Source organism: Mesoplodon mirus, assembly GCF_964341445.2.
Source record: "Mesoplodon mirus genome assembly, chromosome: 12".
In the NCBI taxonomy this organism is placed as follows: Eukaryota; Metazoa; Chordata; class Mammalia; order Artiodactyla; family Ziphiidae; genus Mesoplodon; species Mesoplodon mirus.
In genome coordinates this window covers 78,691,590-78,715,605 of record NC_138988.1, presented here as the reverse complement: position 1 = coordinate 78,715,605, position 24,016 = coordinate 78,691,590, and the positions used below count along the sequence as shown (strand labels likewise).

The 24,016-nt window shown below is 39.0% G+C and overlaps 1 protein-coding gene across 2 annotated transcripts in view; it reads right to left on the bottom strand.

The window, feature by feature from the left end:
• CD2AP (CD2 associated protein) overlaps positions 1-22,733 on the bottom strand; it is a 113,385-nt gene extending 90,652 nt beyond the window's left edge. The window contains exon 1 of one of the 2 annotated variants that reach the window (XM_082638835.1): positions 22,258-22,733. In XM_082638835.1, coding sequence (XP_082494961.1) covers positions 22,258-22,261 — 4 coding nt within the window. In that variant the 5' untranslated portion in view covers positions 22,262-22,733. The remainder of the gene's footprint in view (positions 1-22,257) is intronic. The other variant, XM_082638836.1, reaches the window with a different exon arrangement.
• Positions 22,734-24,016: the final 1,283 nt, after the last annotated feature.

Sequence of the window (24,016 nt, the reverse complement as noted above, 5' to 3'; positions counted from 1 at the left end):
CCTGCCTTACACATGAAGTGGGGCAGTGTTATTTAAAGGTGAACTTAGATTAGTAATAAATGTATATAGCAAACTCTAGGGCAACTACTAAAAAAACTTTTAAGTATAAAAAGAGAGGACATAAAATGGAATCATATAAAATGTTCAACTGAAACCAGAGAAAACAGAAAAATAGGGAAAAAACAATGAAATCAAAATTGGTTATTTGAAAAGATCAATAAAATTTATAAATCTCTAGGAAGACTGATCAAGAAAAAAAAAAAAAAAGACCCAGATTACCAATATGAAGAACAAAAAAAGGAATATCACTAGAGACTTCACATTAATTTTAAAAATAATAAGGGAAAACTATAAACAAGATACACATGAAGGGGACTTCCCTGGTGGCGCAGTGGATGAGACTCCACCCTCCCAATGCAGGGGGCCTGGGTTCGATCCCTGGTCAGGGAACTAGATCCCATATGCATGATGCGACTAAGAGTTCACATGCCACAACTAAGGAGCCCACGTGCCGCAACTAAGACCTGGTGCAACCAAATAAATAAATATTAAAAAAAAAAAGATACACATGAAGAAAACCTCAAAGTTTTGGTAGTTTGGTAGTTTGATATAATCTGAATAACTATTTTTTAAATTGAGTTTGTAGCTTAAAAACCTTCCAAAAAAAGAAATCCCAAGGCCCAGATGTTTTCCCTGGCAAATTCTACCAAACATTTAAAGAAGAAATCTGCCAATTCTACACGATGAGATACTACTATACACCTATTAGAATGACTAAAATACCACGAAGATGTGAAGCAACTGACATTCTAATATATTGCTAGTGACAAAAAAAAAAAAAAGGTATAGACACTCAGGAAAAGAGTTTGGCAGTTTCACATAAAGTTAAACATACACTATGACTCCTAGCTACACATACTCTGGAGAAGTAAAACTTACGATGACATAAAAACCTATGCACAAATGTTTACAGCGGCTCTGTTCTCAACTGCCACAAACTAGAAAAATCCCAATGCCCTTCAATGGACAAACGGACTAAAAAAAAAAAACAAAAAACTGGTACAGTCATACAATGCAATACTACCCATAGGAAGTGCCTCTGGTAATGCTGGAAATGCTCCCAAGAAACAGAGAAAAGGCTGAATTGCTTGATAGGTATCAATACCACTGGTTGAGGTCTGCAGCTGCAGTTGACAGCCATTTCAAGATAACTGAATCCAGGGTAAGAACTATTGTTAAATTAATAAAGAAAAAAGAAAGAAAGAAAAAAAGGAAATTTGTGAAGCTGTCACTGCAGCTGTGCCAGCATAGCAAAAACCATGAACTTTTTATTTCATACTGAAATTTTTTTTTTTTTTTTTTTTTTTTTTTTTTTGCGGTATGCGGGCCTCTCACTGTTGTGGCCTCTCCCGTTGTGGAGCACAGGCTCCGGACGCGCAGGCTCAGTGGCCATGGCTCACGGGCCTAGCCTCTCCGCGGCATGTGGGATCTTCCCGGACCGGGGCACGAACCCGTGTCCCCTGCATCGGCAGGCAGACTCTCAACCACTGCGCCACCAGGGAAGCCCTGAAAATACAAGTTTTAATTCAGGATTGCTATAAGACTATAGACTCTAATAAGATTCAAGAAAAAAAGCAAAGTCATTACATGACAATTTAAAGCAAGAGGAAGGTGAAGGATAGAAAGCTGGAGAATTTAATGCCAGCAAAGGATAGTTTGTTAATTTTAGAAAGAGGTTTGGCTTTAAAAATGCCAAGATAACAGGAGAAACAGCTTCTGCTGACCAAAAGACAGCAGAAGAGTTCCCAAATGCCATTAAGAAAATAATTTAGGAGAAAGGATATCTGTCTGAAAAGGTTTTTAATGCAGACAAAGGTGCCCTATTCTGGGGGAAAAAAAAGTCACAAAGGACATTTATTAGTGAAAAAAAAGAGAGAGAGAGAAGCGACCACCAAGATTTAAGGCAGGAAGGGACAGGCTAACACTACTGTTTTGTGCAAATGCAGTCGGGTTTATGCTCAGGATTACTCTCATCTATAAAGCTGCTAACTCCTGAGCCTTGAGGAAAAAGATTAAACACAAGCTGCCAATCTTTTGGTTATAAAACAAGAAGGCCTGGATAAGAGTGCAATCCAGAAAAAGGACTGGGGACTTCCCTGGTGGCGCAGTGGTTAAGAATCCACCTGCCAATGCAGAGGACATGGGTTTGAGCCCTAATCCGGGAAGATCCCACATGCCGCGGAGCAACTAAGTCCATGTGCCACAACTACTGAGCCTGCACTCTAGAGTCCGCAAGCCACGACTACTGAAGCCCGCGTGCCTAGAGCCCATGCTCCGCAACGAGAGAAGCCACCACAATGAGAAGCCTGTGCACCGCAACGAAGAGTAGCCCCCGCTCGCTGCAACTAGAGAAAGCCGGGGCGCAGCAACAAAGAGGAAAGAAAGGAAGGAAGAGAGGGAGGGAAGGAGGGAGGGAGGGAGGGAGGGAGAAAGCAAGAAAGCAAGCAAGCAAGCAAGAAATCTTGCCAGTAAAGGACTACTTTTTTTTTTAACATCTTTATTGGAGTATAATTGCTTTACAGTGTTGCGTTAGTTAATAACGTATATACTAACATACGTATATATGCATACGTATATCCCCATATCCCCTCCCCCTCATGCGTCTCCCTCCCACCCTCCTTATCCCACCCCTCTAGGTGGTGGCAAAGCACTGAGCTGATCTCCCTGTGCCAAGCAAGGACTACTTTTTAAAGTTCTCTTGGTATTGGACAATGTCCCCTGGCCACCCAGAACCCCATGAGTTCAACAACAAAGGCATCAAAGTTACCTACTTGTCCCTGAACACAATGGCTCCAATTCAGCCTCTAGATCAGGGGGTCAAAGGCTCATCGCACATAGTACTCTACAGAAAAGACTGTCAATACTTACCGAAGAGGACCTCCACAGAGAGATCATGAAAGTCTGTCATGGCACCAATGAAGATGCCATTGTTGTTATAAAAAAAAAAAAAAGCCGGGCTTCCCTGGTGGCGCAGTGGTTGAGAGTCCGCCTGCCGATGCAGGGGACACGGGTTCGTGCCCCGATCCCGGAAGATCCCACATGCCGCGGAGCGGCTGGGCCCGCGAGCCATGGCCGCTGAGCCTGTGCGTCAGGAGCCTGTGCCCCGCAATGGGAGAGGCCACAACAGTGAGAGGCCCGCGTACAGCAAAAAAAAAAAAAAAAAAAGCCGTGAAAGCCATCAAGCCCAAAACAATAAATTCCCACTGGAGAAAACTGTGTCCAGTTGTTGTACATGACTTCACAGCATTTACAACAGAGCCAGTCAAGGAAATGATGAAAGAGTATAGATATGGCAAAAAAAAAAGGTGGAGGGTGAAGGGTTTCAAGGTACGAATCTTGCAGAAATTCAAGAACTAACAGACACCACACCAGAGGAATTAACAGAAGACGACTTGAAGGAGATGAACGCTTCCAAAGAAAACAATGAGAAAGATGACATAAAAACAGCAGTGCCAGAAAACAAACTGACAAATTTGTTTATTGATAATCTGGCAGAAGGGTTCTGATTATTCAAGACTGCTTTTGACTTCTTTTACAAGATGGATCCTTCTATGATACAGGCACTGAAACTAAAGCAAACTGTGGAAGAAGGATTGGTACCTACAGAAACATTTTTAGAAAAATGAAAAAGCAAAAAAAGTCACACAAAAATTATATTTCCGGGGCTTCCCTGGTGGTGCAGTAGTTGAGAGCCCGCCTGCCGATGCAGGGGATGCAGGTTCGTGCCCCAGTCTGGGAAGATCCCACATGCCGCGGAGCGGCTGGGCCCGTGAGCCATGGCCGCTGAGCCTGTGCGTCAGGAGCCTGTGCCCCGCAATGGGAGAGGCCACAACAGTGAGAGGCCCGCATACCGCAAAAAATATATATATATATTTCCGTAATGTTATACCAAGCATTCCTGCCTCTCCTGCATCCCCTTCTAACTCTTCCGTCTCTGCCACCCAAGCCAGCAAGACCAACTGCTCTTCCTCCACCTCCTCACAGCCTACCCAACATGAAAAGAAGGGTGAGGACCTTTATGATTATCCACTTTCACTTAATAAACAGTAAATAATCATCATGCCTTACAGTTAATAAACTTGCCTGTTGTGTGTGTCTTCATGTGAAAAATCTTGTAACTGTACAGCAAGAAATGTATGAGACGTTTCTGTGTCATCATCATCATCATCACCTAAGTATTCATCATGTAGAACATCGTGTGCAAGACTTGTATTGAAGTAGAGAGCCAGTCCTTACATAGGCATGGGTGATATTTAATATAAAGTTAATGTCTTAGTTTTCTTACTGTTTTATAACTTGGCTTTCAAAGAATTACATTACCATACAGTACACCTATCTCTCTCATAATTGGAGAAACTGTACATTAGCCTATCATCACAGGTGTTTTTTTTTAATGTAACAATATTTACATACTATATTGTGAATATGACTGCAATATTGTATGCCATAATTTTATAACAATTTATTCACTAGTGTAAAGGCAAGGCTACCATGAAGCAACCATATCAATTATACTAGGCTACAATAAAGCATTAATATTGCTGCTTCTTTATTATCAATGTATGAATCATTATACCTATAAATAAATACGAATTCATTTTTCACGTTATCTTTTCATTTTTGATGTCTAGTGTTAGTAATACATATAACATCTACAGTGTTATGTATCATATAAGATAATATTGATGTAGCTACTGATAGACAATTCATCTTGTAAGCCAATGACATAAATTTATATCAATAAATACAGTACAGTACTAATAAATGTATTTTCTCTTCTTTATGATTTTCTTAATAACATTTTCTTTTCCCTAGCTTACTTTATTATAAAAATGCAGTATGTATCACATATAACATCCAAAATATGTGAAAATAAACTTTATGTTATTTGTAGAGCTCCCAGTCAAAAGCAAGCTATTAGTAAAGTTTGGGGGGAGTCAAAAGTTATATGCAGATTTTCAACTTTGCAGGGGGTCAGCGCCCCTAACCCCCGCACTGTTCAAGAGTCAACTGTATATGTGAAGTATGAGCCAAATCTGTAAAATATACTTATTTTTTAAGACCTAAAACACATCAAAATAACTGTTCACTCTGTAGAAGTTTATGGGTCACTTTTGTCATTCTTTATCCTCCCTGTATTTTCTAAACTTCCTAAGATGAACAGTTTTATAATCAGAAAGATGTTACTAACGTTAGTATCCCATAGTGGACTGAATATACAGAATGTTACTGTGGCAGAAGCCCAAATATGCAAAACAGTGTTCCTTATTGTAATGTCACTCTTTCCCAGTGAGGGTTTCATTCCAAGGTGATACAGGAGGGTATCTGATGTTTTGTCCCACAATATACACCAAAACATTTCACCTAGTTGTAGAGTCAGTTAGAGCCATGTGGGATATGTTTCAACCATAAAGGAATCATTAAAAAGTCATAAATCCCACCCGCCCTACTCTCTGATAGAATTCTATAATTCTGTTACCAAACCAAACTCAATACAAAAAAGTTAACACCAATTTTCCAATATCACATTATCTTAGAAACCACGGATTCCATAAAACAAGTCATACGCAACAAGAAATCCTGACTTACAAATGCACTGTTTTTCAAGTTCCTGACTATGTGCTCAATTTAAAAGTGCTATCTGCCCCTAGCCATCTATTTAATTATAATGTCTATATTCACATGGAAGAATTGTTAAGTACTTCAGTGTATTTTATAATATCTTCACACACAATATGTATATATACTACAAAAATTATACAAAATGTTCCTCAAAATATTAGAGTAAGTTATAAAGGTTTTGGCAAAAAATATGTTCCAGCAGTAAATGTCAGTTCAGTACAATGAATTCCTCCTTAAACAACATTAAATTACTCTTTATTTTGCTCATCTTGCAGAATTATACTGAGTTAACTTTCATAAATTTTATCCACTTTATTTTAACAAAACCTTTATTCGGAAGTCCAACTTTCATTTCAACACAGTCCATGTTTTTTCCAGTAAAATTAACTTATTCATTAAAAATCAGTTTGTTGTAAGAGCTAATTTTATGTACATGTTAGAGTAGCATTCTATTTTTAATTTTTCTTAGATAATCAAACTATATTTAAAAACACTAACATCTCATTTATTAGAGCTAAATAAACCAGATCCTTCTGAAGTCAGTAAACTTCAAAATAAATTCATCCTAGATATTTGGGGCTATTTTTGCCAATATATGAATAACCATCCTAATACCAAAGACTGAAATTATATATATTTAACTGATCAGTTCTACCAAGTGATCTCAAAGGGCACTAGCACTTGCATGGTTAACTCATCCAGCAATCCATTTCCAAAGCATCTCAAAAGATTTAATACTTCAAAGAAGCCTCATCAGGATGAGCAATGAAAAATCAACTGGAGCCACAAGAGATTAGAGAATACACAAAGAGATCTGCCAATTCAACATTCTAAAAAGAGATGCTGCAGAGTTGGGTCAGACTCAGCAGCCCAGAGGCAGCGAGAACTTATGAAACTAGGCTGGTTCTTGGAGAGGCTATAAAGTTCCAAGCCTAAAACTCTCAATGAAATGGATAAATTTCTATTTTAAAGAAAAACTAATTACTCAAGAGATTTTTTAAAATCAACAGATCAATAACGCAGGAATAAAATCAGAAAGTGGTCTAAAAAAAATGACCTCAAAAAAAGTTACCAAAAATAGTTTGTTTTAAAGGTTAATTCTTTGTAAACTACTATAGAACACAAAACAAGCCCACAAAGCTTCACTATTTTAAAATAATCAGTATTTGAAACAATTTGAATGTTATCAAGACCAAAGATTGCACCCAGAAATGTACTCTTAAATAGATAAGGTTCTAAATAAAATGTCAACAAATGGAATTCAAATGCATAGTTAGATAATTAGCTACCACAACTAAGCAAGGTCTATCATGGGATAGGTTTAATCTTGGAAAATCTAATTTATCATATAAATAGATGTAATACGAAAAACCACATGATCCACAGATTTTAAAATAAGCATTCAATAAAAATTAGCCTTTGTGTGTGTGTACCTGATCCCTCTCGTCACAGTAAAAAGCCTATAGCATGAGGTCTTAACCTCAAGCTTTGCCCTAGAAAACATAAGCTTTGAGGCTAAAATAGCAATTCAGTTTCTCTCAAGATAACTAGATTTACAACATGTAAATTCAGAACTAATTTATATTAGGGTAATGGTTCTCAACCAAGATAATTCTGCCCCATAGGGGACACTCTGGAATGTCTGGAGACATTTTTGCTTGTTACAACTCAGGGAATTCTACTGGCATCTACTGGGTAGAGTCTAGGGATGCTGCTAAGCACCGATGAAAACACAGGACAGCCCCTCAACAACAAGTAATTTCTGGCCCAAAATGTCAACACAAAACTGCCAGTGTTGAAAAGCTGTGTAAAAGGGGAACATGTTACATACAGATTTTCAATTCATACCATATCCCACAAATTCTAATTGAATAAAAAAGAACACAATACACACACACACAAACACACACACACTTTCAAACAAAAGGAACGAAGTGGACAGGAGGGAGGGAAGGAAATGGAAGTGAATATCAAAATTATGGAGAAAAAAGAAATTTCTAAACTAAAGCAAACGAAATTTCAAAGCAAACAAGTTGAAAACTGGGAATAAACATTTGTAGCAAACAAGACAAAGAATTAAGAGTATTTGTTAGAACCGAAAAGAAAAACATGAAAACCTAGAATGAAAAACAAGTGAAAGAGGGCTTCCCGGGTGGCACAGTGGTTGAGAGTCCGCCTGCCGATGCAGGGGACACGGGTTCGTGCCCTGGTCCTGGAGGATCCCACATGCCGTGGAGCGGCTGGGCCCGTGGGCCATGGCCACTGAGCCTGCACATCCGGAGCCTGTGCTCCGCGACGGGAGAGGCCACAACAGTGAGAGGCCCACGAACAGCAAAAAAAAAAAAAAAACAAGTAAAAGAAAGTGAAGTATTTAAAAAGTACACTAAGCCACTCTAAGAACTTAACCCTCACTTTAAAACAAAACAAAACAAAAAAACATTTTTACTTAACAACTTGGCTGCAGGAAGGGATGGGGGGTAGTGCCGGTGGAGTATTTTTTTTAAACACAATTTTTTTTCAACATCTTTATTGGAATATAATTGCTTTACAATGGTGTGTTAGTTGCTGCTGTATAACAAAGTGAATCAGCTATACGTATACATATATCCCCATATCCCCTCCCTCTTGCATCTCCCTCTCACCCTCCCTATCCCACCCCTGTGGGTGGTCACAAAGCATGGAGCTGATCTCCCTGTGCTATGCAGCTGCTTCCCACTAGCTGTTTATTTTACATTTGGTAGTGTACATATTTCAGTGCTACTCTCTCACTTTGTCCCAGCTTACCCTTCCCCGTCCCCATGCCCTCAAGTCCATTCTCTATGTCTGCATCTTTACTCCTGTCCTGCCCCTAGGTTCATCAGAACCTTTTTTTTTTATTCCATATATATGTGTTAGCATACGGTATTTGTTTTTCTCTTTCTGACTTACTTCATTCTGTATGACAGACTCTAGGTCCATCCACCTCACTACAAATAACTCAACTTCATTTCTTTTTATGGCTGAGTAATATTCCATTGTATATATGTGCCACATCTTCTTTATCCATTCATCTGTCGATGGACACTTAGGTTGCTTCCATGTGCTGGCTATTGTAAATAGTGCTGCAACGAACATTGTGGTACGTGACTCTTTTTGAATTATGGTTAAACACTTAATTTAAAAATAGTGATCTTTTTAAAAATAAAAATGTCTGAATACCAGGCTTAAAAATCTTAAAATTCAGAATTTTTAAAAAAGATTATGCACAAAAATATTAATGGCAGTACAATAAAAGTTTTGACTGTTCTGCCCTCATAAACATATTTTTTGGATAATGAAATATCACCTAATGAAAAAATAATGTAAACAATTTACACAAATTCCAAATAGGTTTGAGTTGTATGAGCAGTCACTAGGGAATGTTTACTTTGGTTTGGGTCAATACAATACAGATAAATAGCACAATGGCATCTAATTGGGTGTGTCAAATTCACCTTATTTCTATTATAGCACTGGTTACATTAGACCACTGAGAATAACCGTTGTTTATTATAGCAAAGGTCAAAATATAGAAATTTATACAAAAATTAACAAAAATATACTCTAATATAAGCTTTATTGCCAAAGAAGTAGTTATATGATAAAAAACACTTTAATGCTTCCACTTCTTATTTCCTATGTTAAAAAAGGTTTTTTTTATATTTTTATTTTTTATTTTCAGGATTAAATATTTTTTTACCATAAACCAAAAATTTTTACCAGAAATTTATTTCCAGGACTACCTTTACCATAAATGGAGAAATGAAAAACTGATGAGCATTGCTTAATGTCATTAACCAATGACATTTCATTATTTAGGTCCCCTATAGTTACCCAGAGCTATTAGTCAAAACACTAATTACAAGCACAGTATCATCCCTAAAGTTCTTTTAGCTATATGTATAATATTAGAATTTCTGTCATTTACTTCCTCAAGCTTGTGAAACACAGAACTGATAAGCATAACATTTCTTATGTTTTTCAGCAGAAATAAGTAAATCCAGTCATTCTTAAGATATCATATGGAAAACACACCCCTCCTTTCTGTGTTTCAAATAGAGTGTGAAAGTTTGCAAGGTACCATATACTCTTACCACATATTCAAAAAGAAGAAAAGCAAATGTGGTATGAGGAAGTTTTTACACAGTATTACATTCCTTTAAACATTACTAAATCAGATCAATAGGTGACAGATATCCACAAAAATACCTTAAGCAAAGTTCAAAAATGAAAAAGGATTTAATCTCACAAAAACTGATTAAGAATTAGCCAAAACAAAGAAATTACCATATACATGTGATTAATGTCTCCTCCCAAAATAATAAATCCTAAAAACAACAAACATACAAAATCTATCTAAAAAGCAAATAAGTTGGAAAACTTAAATATTCCTCAGATTTTTAATCCACTACTAACTCTGAAAAAACACTAGAAATTAGTTTTAAGCACATTTCAAGCCAGATTTTTTTTAAATACCAATGAATATTTGTCATGAAGTTTTATAGAACTCACCAAAAAAAAAGAAAATCCTATGATACCCTACAAGATAAACGAGTAAAAGACCAATGTGTAACACACAGTTAAAATTTGTTGTCTTTTAAGAGAAAATAGTTACCCAGATACATGAACAATGTGTAACACCAACTCACAATTTTCAGGTAATAAATATTTTAAGGTTCATTTAAACCACACTAGGACATAATCATTTCAATTTATGTTACTTGCTCTGTCTAGCTCAACATTTTTCTCCTTTCCCAAAATGTTTTAAAAAATAATTAAGAGGAAATGCTTTGATCAATGCAAGTTTGATTCTGCCTTCTCCATATCCTGTCTGACCTTGGGTGAGTAACAATCTCTTTAACTTTAATTTCTGAATCTGAAGAATGGGAACAATGGTATTTTACCCCAGAATGCTCTTGTGGGATTAAATGTTTAAGAAAATGTCTAGCATTGGAAGCATTTCCTAAATGATAATAATTAGCAAAATATCAGCTAAAAAGAAATTTTAAGCTTACCAAAAAGTGGGAAGTTGCTATAAAAGACAATTTTACTCACTTTCTAAGCAGACTTTAAAAACAATTAAGTTATACAGACAACTGCAAGAACCTATAAGAATAATCAGAATCAAGAAAAAATCTGAAGTAATTATTTGAATTTCTCTATGCATCCACCAAAATCTCTAAGCATCTTATGTTTCTAAGCATTCACCAAAAATAAATGCATGCATACAAAAAACAATAATTTAAACTCTTAGAATCAAAGAAGTGCTAAATGCAAATGATCCCCAAACACTATTTGGCCAGGACTGAGAGCAGGGGACTATGCTTCACTCATCTTTGTATTCCCAAACCCCATCACAATGCCTGACATACAGTATGTACTCAACAGCTATTTGGAGCATTGAAATGAAAGATATTACATTGTCTAAAATTTTAAACTCTTATTTGGGGACTTCCCTGGTGGTCCAGTGGTTAAGACTCTGCGCTCCCAATGCAGGGGGCCCGGGTTCGATCCCTGGTCAGGGAACTAGATCCTGCATGTTGCAACTAAGACCTGGTACACCCAAATAAATAAATGAATATTCAAAAAACAACCTCTTATTTAGGCACAAGTATAATCATACTCAACATTCATTCAGGACTTCCCCGGTGGTGCAGTGGTTAAGAATCCATCTGCCAATGCAGGGGATACAGGTTCGAGCCCTGGTCCGGGAAGATCCCACATGCCGCGGAGCAACTAAACCCCTGTGCCACAACTACTGAGCCTGCACTCTGAAGCCTGCGAGCCACAACTACTGAGCCCACGTGCTGCAACTACGGAAGCCCACGCGCCTGGCGCCCATGCTCCGCAACAAGAGAAGCCACTACAATGAGAAGCCCGCCCACCGCAATGAAGAGTAGCCCCCGCTCACCGCAACTAGAGAAAGCCCACGCGCAGCAACAAAGACCCAACGCTGCCAAAAAAAAAAAAAAAAAAAAAATTCATTCAGCAAATATTGGAGTGGCTGCTACTAAAAGGCACTTGTTCTAGGACCTGGATACATCCAGCAGGGCAGGATAAGGAGGGTCAGAAATACCTATTTTCCATAACCCAAAGGACATCTCTCAGAGGAACAGTTAGGAATTCATTCTACATTTTATAGTGATTAAGAGTACCTGGATTCAGTATTTATTACTTTCTACTTCTGTGCTTGCTTCCTAATTTGTAAAATGAGAAAAATAACAGTACACAAAAATGTATATAGATTTGTTGTGAGAATTAAATGAGATGATGCTTATAAAGTGCCTAAAACTGTGCCTTAAACAGAAGTACCTAATAAATATTAACTACTACAATCTCCCCACTAACGATTAAGCAACAGGAGTGCGAGGGTCTTGCCCACCTTCTTATTGAGTGCTTCTGTCTGTGCTGATAGATACAAACATCACAAGAAACACTGTCAAATTTAAACCAAAGTATTTACTGACAAGATAGAATTTTATTATTATTATTATGGAAAAAACAATTAGTGTGGAATATGATTAAAAAACTAGAAATGTTAGAACGTAGTGGGGTAAAAAAATCACATAATAGCTATTTAACAGTCCTTCAGAACTTTTTTCTGATCACAGACCTCACTGAAAATCCAACAAAAGATACAGACACTTTACCCAGAACAACGCCATCACACAGGTCCATGCAAAATTTTACATGTTTAAAACTGACAGGCTTCTGAAATATTTTTCCCGTGTCATTTCTGAGAACTTATTCCCCAATAATTATGTCTGTGTTTTTCTTTTGAGCTCTTACCAACAGCATTCATGTCTTTGTGAAATATCACACTTAAATCTTACTTATCTCTGAAGTTAAGCATTATAAACCGAAAGAACAGCTCTCTTATTACTAAGGCCAAATTATACGCTCAAGTCATTCAAACGTCAAACCAAATGTCATTCAAAAGCTTCAAATTCTCCAATACACCAACAGGCCGACTGCCAAAAAAGCAGTTTATTTAGAAGAACTAAACTTCAAGCTTATTACATGCAATCTATTAAACTGAGCATTTTTTTCCATGAGAAAATATACTTGTTATTTAATTACAATAAATTATCGCTAATTAAATATCTAATACAAAACTAATCAGATAAGGCCAAAAATAGTTTATTTACCATTAACAAACCCTAAAATAGTTCAATTCCTTACATAACAATTTTAACTGCATAATACTTTAAAAATATTTTCATATATACTCTCATCAGATTCACAAAAACCCTTAAGATTTACATTCTAAAATTGCATTTCCCAGCTGGTAACCACCAGCCACAGGTGACTACAGAGCATGTGAATTATGGCTAGTCCAAACTAAGATGTTTTATATACATGTACAACACACATCAGATTCCAAAAACAGAAAAAAATGTATACTAATTAATAAGTTTTTATACTGAACATGTTGAAATAATGTATTTTCTTTAAAACAACATACCCATAATATTCAAATTAATTTCACCTTTGCTGTATTTTTAACATGGCTATAGAAAAATTTTATTTATATATGTAATTTATCAATTTAGTATGCCTCAGAGACCATATGTATACTTGTTTCATGATACCCATTTAATATCATATAATTTTACAGTTCAACAACATTGTTCAAGTTATTTTAAATAAACTTTTTGGAGCAAATTAAGCATTTATGCCTCAATTTATTTAACAGGATAAATTGGAGAATCATAAAGAACTGTCTCATATGCAAAATAAGTAATTTCCCCTTTATTTATTAGAAGTATGTAACATCAATGTAACATACATGGAGTAGGCAATCTGCAGATCCCCCTGACAAGACGTTTAATATCCCAGATTACTGATTCTCTACTAAAGGGACTAAAGAGTCTCAGTGAGTCATACAGAAAGGGTTAAAGAGTTCACAGTTGACCCTTGAACAACGTGGGAGTTAGGGGCACCAACCCTCCTCACAGTTGAAAATTCAAATATAATTTACAGTCGGCCCTTCGGACGAGCGGTTCTGCATTCACAAATTCAACCAACCACAGATCCTATAGTACTACGGTATTTACTACTGAAAAAAATCCACATATAGGTGGAGCTGTGAAGTTCAAACCTGTGTTATCCAATGGTCAACTGTACTTGTAAAAAGAAAGTTAGACCTCATCCACCCCAATTACTCCAAATTAAAACATTATTGAATCACAGACTTAGTGGACACACAGCAAGCTCCCAATTTTCTGCTAGTTACTAAGTGTTAAATTTTTTAGAATAAAATAAGTGATGGGGTCTCTGGCATTCATAAGCTCAGGGCAAGTAAGGTTATTACATATAAAAAAAAGAATAACAAAGGAATTTTTATTTAGGCTTTAAACTGTGAGATTTAATCATAAGTTCAGTTGGGTTGTATAGAATATAAAGAATACAAGAAATTTAGGAAATTTTTGTGGGAAAGAGGTTATCTTGAAATTTAAAGTATAGCCTTTAGGTTTCCATTTGACATTCATTCTGAAAATTCTGAACTCTCAACAGATTTATTTTCATCATTTAAGGTTTGGAGTATAGTTGATTTACAAAGTTGTGTTAGTTTCTGCTGTACTAAGGTAATTTTTTTAACTGCTTCATAAAATGTGTTTGACAAGAATGGTCTAATTAGTAAGTAAGTAAAAATACAGTCTTCATCTTAAATAGCTTGCACACACACACATATGCACACACATACACACACCCCAAAAGAGCAAGGCAAAATACTCATCAGGGTACATTCTGCTGCAGCAGAGCAGGAGTTTTAATTAAAGTCTAATAAAAAAACTTTAATAGTAAAACACATTTCTAACTACTTAAAAGTGTAACAAAGAATTAGGGAAAAAAACATGCAGAAGAATATACATGTGAAAGACCAACTTTAAATATGTTTCCGAAAAACTACATGCTACTTTAGCCAAGACTGTATGGTCTCAATTTTACAAATATATGAACTTCTGTACTTATAATCCAAAACAAACAATTTGGCACCTGATTATTACGATAATCATGATAAATACAAGTACTCTAGGAATGGCACTCTTATAGTTAATAAAGTCAGTCTAGATGTTAGGTAAAGTTCTGGCCTCCTCAGTACTGGGGCACTGATAGACACTAAGAAGGTTAGGACACTTTGAATACTTCAGGTAAAAGGATCTTGAAGATACCAGTTCAAATGAAGGTGTGCTTCACTCTAAAGACAGTACCAGGAGTAGAGAAAAAAATATCTTGGCTACTGCCAAGTACTCACTATGTCATTGGTCAAACTTAGAGATGAACAAATCCTATTTGCCTTCCAATGCAGGAATCTATATCCTGATCTTCCTTATACTTCTCTTATTACATTTTAACATTTCTGACACTGGAATATATTTTCTTAATGTACTATGTTCCGTTTTCTTCTTTGGATTTCTGATGATTCACATGTTAAGTTTTATTCCTACCATGTTAATTCTTATTCCTATCACAACACTCTTAGCCATCCCAACACCCTAATGACACTCATCAACAACTGTAGGTAAGGAGACATGGGAGCATCTACATCAGAATCTCCCGTGTGAAATTTTTAAACATCCAGATGATTCTAATAATATGCCCAACCCGCAACATTGTTGTAAACTACCTGAGGCACCAAAACTTGTATTTGTCCGAATTCTCCTAGCACCTAGCATGGCATTAATCACATTCCTCACATTAAGGCAAATACTTCTTGATTAATCTCTCATCTGAAGCTCCTTTCCTTGACAATGTGACCTTGTGATAGAACCTTTCTCTTAACGTTGGTGGTAACTGCTATTGTTACCATACTTAAAGTATTTTTCTCCTATAAACTCCTAGTGATTAGATGCCACAGTCACCCTCTGAGAATTACCTGGACACTGAATCATTAAAAACAACCTGAGGGACTTCCCTGGTGGCGCAATGGTTAAGAATACACCTGCCAATGCAGGGGATACGGGTTTGAGCCCTGGTGCAGGAAGATCCCACATGCCACACAGCAACTAAGCCCGTGCGCCACAACTACTGAGCCCACGTGCCACAACTACTGAAGCCCACGCGCCTAGAGCCTGTGTTCTGTGACAAGAGAAGCCACCGCAATGAGAAGCCCGCGCACGGCAACAAAGAGTAGCCCCTGCTCGCCGTAACTAGAGAAAGCCCGCGCGCAGCAACGAAGACCCAACGCAGCCAGAAATAAATAAAATTAAAAAGAACCTGAGCTATGTGGCACTAAAATAGATACGGGAATTCAGGAGCCCATTTTAGTCGTCTCTGGTTTGCAAATTAGTGGAGAAACAGTATGTGATCATGATGGAAAGTTGAATAAAGTATACAAAATTTTAAAGATTAAAAATGCAAGTCTAGGGCCTCCCTGGTGGCGCAGTGGTTGAGAGTCCGCCTGCCGATGCAGGGGATACGGGTTCGTGCCCCGGTCTGGGAGGATCCCATATGCCGCGGAGCGGCTGGGCCCGTGAGCCATGGCCGCTGAGCCTGCGCATCTGGAGCCTGTGCTCCGCAACGGGAGAGGCCACAACAGTGAGAGGCCCGCGTACGGAAAAAAAAAAAAAAAAAAAAAAAAAAAAAAGCAAGTCTACTGGAGGCACTGGAAAGGAATGATGTGATATAAAGAGGTTCTAGGAAAAAAAGAGTCCATAACATGGCCATATCTGACACTAGATCAACATTTTAGGCTAGATATCCATTTAGAATAATGAATTTTTAAAAAGCAGAGTTTCTTATTAGAATAAAAGCTCCTTTAAGTACAAACAACCAATAAATACACTTTCAGTTGAAAGAAAAGAGTAAGTATGAGGATAGAACATCCAGGCAACTGAGGTCTTCAGAAACTATCAAACAAAAACCAAAAAACAAAAAAGTAAAGTTAAATTTAGTCCAAAGGAGGAAACATTTAGGAGCCCAGAAAGAAAATACCTAACTCACTTGGGGCTAAAACCAAGGTTAGAACTGAAAATTGAAAGTACAGCACAGGGACTTCCCTGGTGGCACAGTGGTTAAGAATCCACCTGCCAATGCAGGGGACATGGGTTCGAGCCCTGGTCCGGGAAGATCCCACATGCTGCAGAGCAACTAAGCCCGTGCACCCGTGCACCACAGCTACTGAAGCCCACGCACTCTAGAGCCTGTGCTCCGAAACAAGAGAAGCCACCGCAAAGAGAAGCCTGCGCACTGCAACAAAGCATGCAGCAACGAAGACCCGAGGGAGGGAGGGAGGGAGGGAGGGAGGGAGGGAGGGAAGCACAATCTTGGGTCAGAAAAGCCCTAGTAAGATTATGAAGGGAATTCTATCTGCTTAATAGTAGCAATAAATGACCCTGTGAACTAGTCTGAACATCTATCTAACATAAATCTAAAAGAAAGCTGTGGGTAGTATGGTGTGGGGGGAGTATGCGGGAGGACTGAAAAGGGCAGGTATACTCTACAAAAAACAAACAAACAAAAAAACAACTAAGAAAGCTCTCTCTAATAACCAGCCTAATAACTAGCCTAACACCACTTCAGTGAAATTGTTCAGGGATCAACAATTAGTAGTACTTTCAAGTTTCTTATGCCTTACTTGCCCATTTATTATTATATTGGCAGTTATGAGTATTTAACACTGTTAAGGATTGTGCGCTTGTTCCTGAAACAGAAGGGTATGCTGAAACTTTGTAATCTGCTTTGCCTTGGGTGTGAAAGGAGAACAGGTGAAAAAGAAATAGCTGCAAAGAGCAGATGTATCAAATCCCTGAGACCAAATAAACAGAGGGAGCGCTAGACTGTGAGCAAGAAATATCCTCAAGCATTGAGATAGAGAATCTCCTTTCACCCCAGTTACCCAGGACCACTTGTAACACACATATAGATCCAGCTACCGATGCAGTGCCAAGCAGAAAATATATAAGATCTACAGCTTAGGAGCTCAGTATCTTGTCAAAATTACTGCTTGCCACATCCTAAACAATTCCAATAACCAAGCTCACTTTTGTTCCTGGGAACAAATAGCTACCTTGTATTCATAAGAAATCTGGACCCTGTCTGGTTCTGCTTCCCTGTTCCTAGGTCTTCAAGGCCTACTGCTAAAACCTATTTCCTCCCTTTTCCAAGATGCCAGCCTGAAACTCTACCTAGTACCTGCTACCCACCACCATCCCACTCCCACACCAACCTGGCCAACTCCACCTGTCTGCACACTGTCTTTTGCTACTCTTATCCCTCATGCTGAGAGGCTAACTATAGCACCTCCAACCAGATTTCCAGGCCAGTGTTCTGGCCTCTCCATCTAGAAAGAACTAATCCTGCTTGAGGTAAACCTGCCTAGTAGTTGGATATCAAATTCTACCAAGTCACAGATCCATCATGATGATTACCGACTTACCTAAATTTCAATCGCATCATATTAGGTTTTATTCCCTCTTTCTTTTCTGAACAGAAACTCTGATAACTTTCAGATCTTTCACAACTTGTACCAGTTTACCTAGGAACTGCTTCTGCAGCTGTCCTATTCTCACACAAATCAAGAATCATTACACCTTTCTTTGTCTATCTTCAACCTCTTGACATGACACCACTTTTTAAATACATTAGAAAATGGTATCATACTTAAAATACACTTAATGGAGGAAAATATTCCATGACACAGGAGAGGAGGGGAAAAAAAATCACAGATTGGATTACTCGTAAATAAAAATTTTAAGGTGTTTTCAATTGGCAATATGGAATGAACAGAAGGCACTTCATGCTTTTTTTAACTTTCTTATCTTAAATGCCTTAAAATTTAGATCATCTTATTAAGTGAATAAGACATCATTTTACTTTGCTAACCCCTCATTTAAGAGAGATATATGGCAAACTTCAGGCTAATTTCTATAGGAAAATATAAAATATTATGAATGTGAATTTTCACCCTAAATGTGATTTTATGGAATTGTAACTATTCAAAATTTGAACCCTTAGGAATATCTGATCACGAGTACTTACTAATTAAGGAACACAACTGATCATTAGATTTGCTAGTGATCCAACTTTGTTTCTTTTTTAAATTAATTAATTTTTTGGCTGCGTTGGGTCTTCGTTGCTGCGCATGGACTTTCTCTAGTTGCAGCAAGCGGGGGCTTCCCATTGCGGTGTATTCTCTTGTTGCAAAGACACGGACTCTAGGCTCGTGGGCTTCGGAGGTCGTGGCACGCAGGCTCGGTAGTTGTGGCGCACGGGCTTAGTTGCTCCGTGGCATGTGGGATCTTCCTGGACCAGGGCTCAAACCCGTGTCCCCTGCATTGGCAGATGGATTCTTAACTACGGCGCCACCAGGGAAGTCCATTCCAACTTTGAAACAAAAATTTCCTAATATTCCTCTTTCATGTTCAGGATTAGTTTAATTGAAGTAAATCCTGAAATTGAAAGGTGAGCCGCCAGGAGGCAATTTCCAGTTGCCACTACTTATTTGTATGCATCAAGATTTTATCCAAAGAGTGTATCAAAGAAAAGAAATAAATCACTGTATTACAGAAGTACACATATTATCTCTAAACCAAGTATATATTTCTGCCCATTACTGCCTCATAATTTAAACATGTTGACTTATTATATGTGAGGTGGTAAAAAATAATTTAAACTAAAAAGTTCATAACCTTATATAAAATTAAGAGAAATTCAATCCTTAAAATCTGCTTACTTTTTCAGAAATAAAAATTTATATATAGTAACACTTCGTGCTTTCTGTCTTATTCTACCCCAAAATGTAGATCTGTACTTTGGAATAAGAAATATAAGTATTGCCTTTCCATCTTTTTCAAGCTCTCCCCAATTCTTCCACACGGAAGGCCTCAAATTTCCTTATGATAAGCATTCTTCCACATTTAATAAATGCAGAAACTAAAAACAGTGCTTTAGCTTAAGATAAAATTCAAATAAGTCTCTACTAACACCCATCCCACTTAGTTTTTCCTCAACTACTAAACTTACTACCAATAATGAACTTTCTCCCAGTATATCGAACTTTGAAAGTTATCTTCCTGTTTCTGCATTGATACAAAATCATCTCATCCCGCTGGTCCCTCAAAGACAATATCATGCTTCTAACAAAGGTCAAACATTGAGAATTGTTTTTTCAAGTTGATGCAAGATTTAGGGGAATTTATTTGAAAATGAAAATAATAGCAACCAACATTGGCTGTTCTAAGCACTTTACAAGTATTAACTCATTCAATCCTCCTAACAACCTATAAGGTTGATAGTTTCATCCCATTTATAGATTAAGAAACTGAAGCTCAGTCACAACAGCTAGTAGGTAGAAGAGCCAGGATTTGACCTTAAACTGTCCCAGTTCAGAGCCCAAGCACGCTCTAACTCTCTAGCTGTACCACCTAAATGTTAAGAACCATCACTTAATAGGTATCCAAGTTATTTCGAAATGAAGAAATTAAAGATTTTTCATTTCGTGATGAACCAGATAAAATACCATGTAAATATTTTAAGCTATCGTCTTAAGTCATAAGAAATAAAGACTTCTGACAGCAAAACCAAGTATGTTAGATTAATATTAAAGAAAAAACTCCCTTTAAATGATTTTGATAATTTTATTATGAATACATGACCAATAAATTTAAAGTACACATTCATATGACAATATCTGACAAATACCTTTCAAAAATTAACTGCAAATGCACCCAAGTAATCAACCTTTAAAACACATTCTGGGTAGTCAAGTTGAGAGTGTACAAACATCACACTTGACCAAGGTAACCTGGCAACTCACCTAACCAGAACACAGCAAAGGCACTCAGAAAAGGCCTCCGAACAATCAAGATAAATACTCCAATGTCCAAGTATTGATACTCACTTTTCTCAAAAGAGGATCTCACAACTAAATAAGGGTCAACTCATTTTTACCCTTATGCAGAATTACAAATTTGATTTCCGGAGGAAAAAATGGCGTAGAAAAATTACCAGTGGGAAGGTGAAGGGGGACACTGATCACAGTGACAAGCACGTCCAACAGAGAAGCAGAAAAATGCTTACTTAATAACTTCAAAATGCAAAGAAATCTGATCTACAGTCCTATATACAATCCAACAGATCTTCATGGCACCACAGCAACTGATGGTCACAAATGATGACCCTAGGTCATCAAAAGATTTAATTATATTCTGCATCCTACTTAAAACAGAAAAGAATACCATATTTAATTTTAGTATGATTTTCACTCAAAGTCGTTTTATAATTTGAAGCTTAGAGGATAAACCCTCAATTACCCAGTAAGCTCAACTAATATATTAGAAAGAAATTCCTTGGAAAGTTCCAAGTAGCAAAGGTTTCACTGTTTCTAAGTTTAAGAGCACTATGTGTACAAAAGGTACCTGAAAGCAAAAGGGAGACAGGAGAGCACAGAAGTAGAAAGTCTAAGAAAACAAAGAAGAGCTAGGCGACTGTCTATAAACGCGCTATCCTTAAGGCATTTCCCACAAAACAGTGTGTGGGCAGTAGGTGCCACATCAGCAGTACTCTGTATTTGTCCTGCTCCTAAATCATTTGTTAGTTTCATGAATTATTAATTTCAGTTAATAGTTTGTTGAGATGAAGCAGTACCAACGCTTTCCTCAACTGCAAGAAGGGATAGCGTCCTTCTGATTGCTCTACAAAACCAACACTGGGATTACTCTTACAGAGCATGCATATGCCCTACCGTGGCACACATTTGATTTAAAAAAAAAAAAAGTTCTTTTAAACTGCTTTCCATTTTTAAAGGATTCAGGGAGATAGTGCCTAGCCCACACCGAACTTTGTTATCAGAAAAATTGTTACACTACTCAACAAAACTCCCTTTCAAACCAGGCTGCAACACATTCTTTCTCTTAGCTCCAAACAAAAACTTTAAAGCACATAGTAAATAACATATAAGGCCTTGTACTTTTCTCCCCTTCTAGCGAGGAAGTCTAACTCCAAACAGGAAACTGCTTCTCAAAGGATTCAACGCAGAAATCCTACCAAACGCCAGTCCAGTTCTCAGGAAGAGATTTAATATTTAAGTGCCAACACACTTGCCCAGGTAGAAACGGAGTAAATACTCAAGCTTCCCTGCCCCTGAGGCACCCCTTGGAAGTTTTAGCAGGGAAAAAAAAAATTGCCTTTTCTAACGAACAAACTACAAAATGCTTTAAAAGGCCAATCTATACAAAGGTTCACAGTAGATAAAGAAGTTGAAAGTGCTAGTTTGTCAAGTTTTTCGATCACCCTCCCCCATCCCACCAGGATCGGGGAGGAAAGAAGGGGCTAGAGAAGAAGGGAGGTTCGGGGCTGAGCGGAGCTAGGCGCGGGGCGAGGTGATCGGGCGCCCCCCCATCCCCTCACCTTTCCCGGGACCAGGAAAAGAGGCAGAGAGAAAAGCACGAGATGGAGCACTTCTTCGCCAGAAGAGCAAGGTGGAAGGCAGGACGAGGAGGGCGGCGGGGAGCGAGCCGTGCGGCCGCGCAGGGACCGACTCCCGCCCCCTCCCCGCCGAGATCGAGAAGGGGAACCGCCTCCCCGAATCGGGAGCGTCCTCGAGTCCCTTACCCATGCTGGGGGCTCCCGCGGGGAGCAGCCCGGTGCCCGCCGCTCCTCCTCCGGCTGCTCGCGCGGCCGCTCCGGCGGCAGGAGGCGGGCCCTCTGCTCGGCTCTAGCCCGGCTGAGCTCAGGCGGGGCAAGAAGGCGCCTCCATCCGCCCGCGGCGTTCCCCGGCCAGTCCCGTCCGCGCAGCCCGTGAGGAACAGGCGGCGGCCGCTCCTCACTCGCGGCGGCTGGAGCGCCCTCCCCCGCCCGCCCAGCCGGCGGCTTCCCCACCCCCGGTCGCTCCCGCCACGGGGTGGGACCTGCCGGTTCGTCGTGGCCGCCGGCTCCAACCCGGAGCGCCAGCCCAGCCCCGGAGCCCGCCCCCCGCCGCTCCCTCAGCGCCTGCAGTCCTCTAACGCGACGCGAGAGACTGAGGTGGAGACCGGGACAGAGGCCGGGAAGGTGCCGGGAGCTGGGCCGGGAGCTGGGCCGGGAGGAGGAAAATCTCGCGAGAATCCCCGGTCCTCCCTGCCCCGCCCCCGCCGCGTTCCGGCTCACCGCCTGCCCCCCGGCGGCTGCCAGGTGCGGTGACGTCATAGCCAGGGGTCGCTCGCCGCACGCGTCCAGGTGCGCGGGGCGGATGGGGGAGCCGTGCGGCACAGCTGCGACCAGCCCTCCGCCCCGAAGTTCGAAGCTGCTGGGACAGGCGTGTTGTGTGGTTTGTCGCTTCAGATGGATACAAAGAGTTTTTGCTGATAGGCAACTTGAGCCTGGGTTGCCCCACTTTGCAGTGTTGCTGCAGCAGGCTTTGGGGGACCTAAAAGAAAAGAGGCCGCGCGAGAGAGATGCAAGAGGACAGAAGTAGAGAGAAAAACCGTTTGCTTTCGAACCTTAGAGGTCCAGCTGCAATCAGAACCCGCGGTTTACCTTGCAAAGTTCCGCATGAATCAGAAGCATTTCTTAGTCGGAAAAAAATCCTAGGCACAGAGTAAATTCTATTTTACAGGATTAAATTATTGGGTTCCTTTAGTCTCTGTCCGCTGAAGACCACTTTCTAAATCCCTTTTCTCCTTCGAAAGTATAGTTTAAATTGTTACCTGATGGGGTGGGGGGAGCAGGTTGGGATAGTCATGATTTGAGAGCTTGCCTGGCATTTTTTTCTAGCCTGAATATGAAAAAGAGCATAGGATTATTGTAATCAGATATGACACTTTCTTAGAGTTAGAAATATATATAATTAATTCAGCCAGGGACTTCCCTGGCGGTCCAGTGGTTAAGACTCTGTGCTTCCATTGCAGGGGGCATGGGTTCCATATAACCCACATGCCAAACAGCTCAAAAAGAAAAAAAAAAAAAAAAAGTTCAGCCAACTTTTTTCCTCTACTGTTGAAGCAAACCCAGTTCCCGGACAGATGCGTGTGAGAGCAACATTTGTTGGTGCTTTTTAAAGCAATCTTGTCATTTAATTCTCACAATCATCCAAGCAAACCCGGGTTTCTGAAACTCAGCACAGCCATTTATTTTTTGTGGGACTTTGGATAAATTAACCTCGCTGGATTTCAGTTTCTTGAGTCTGTCGAAAGAAATCTTTATAGTGCAAAGCACAGTGTCTGGCACATAGTAGCAACTTTATAAATATCCATTTCCACTATCTCCTATAGGCCTGCATTTGACATCCTTTAATCTTTTATTTCTAAAAAGATTACATAGGGTACCTTTTTAACAAGAATTGTCAGTTACAATCAGAGACCAAAAAGGAAAAAAATTAAATATGCACACCCAA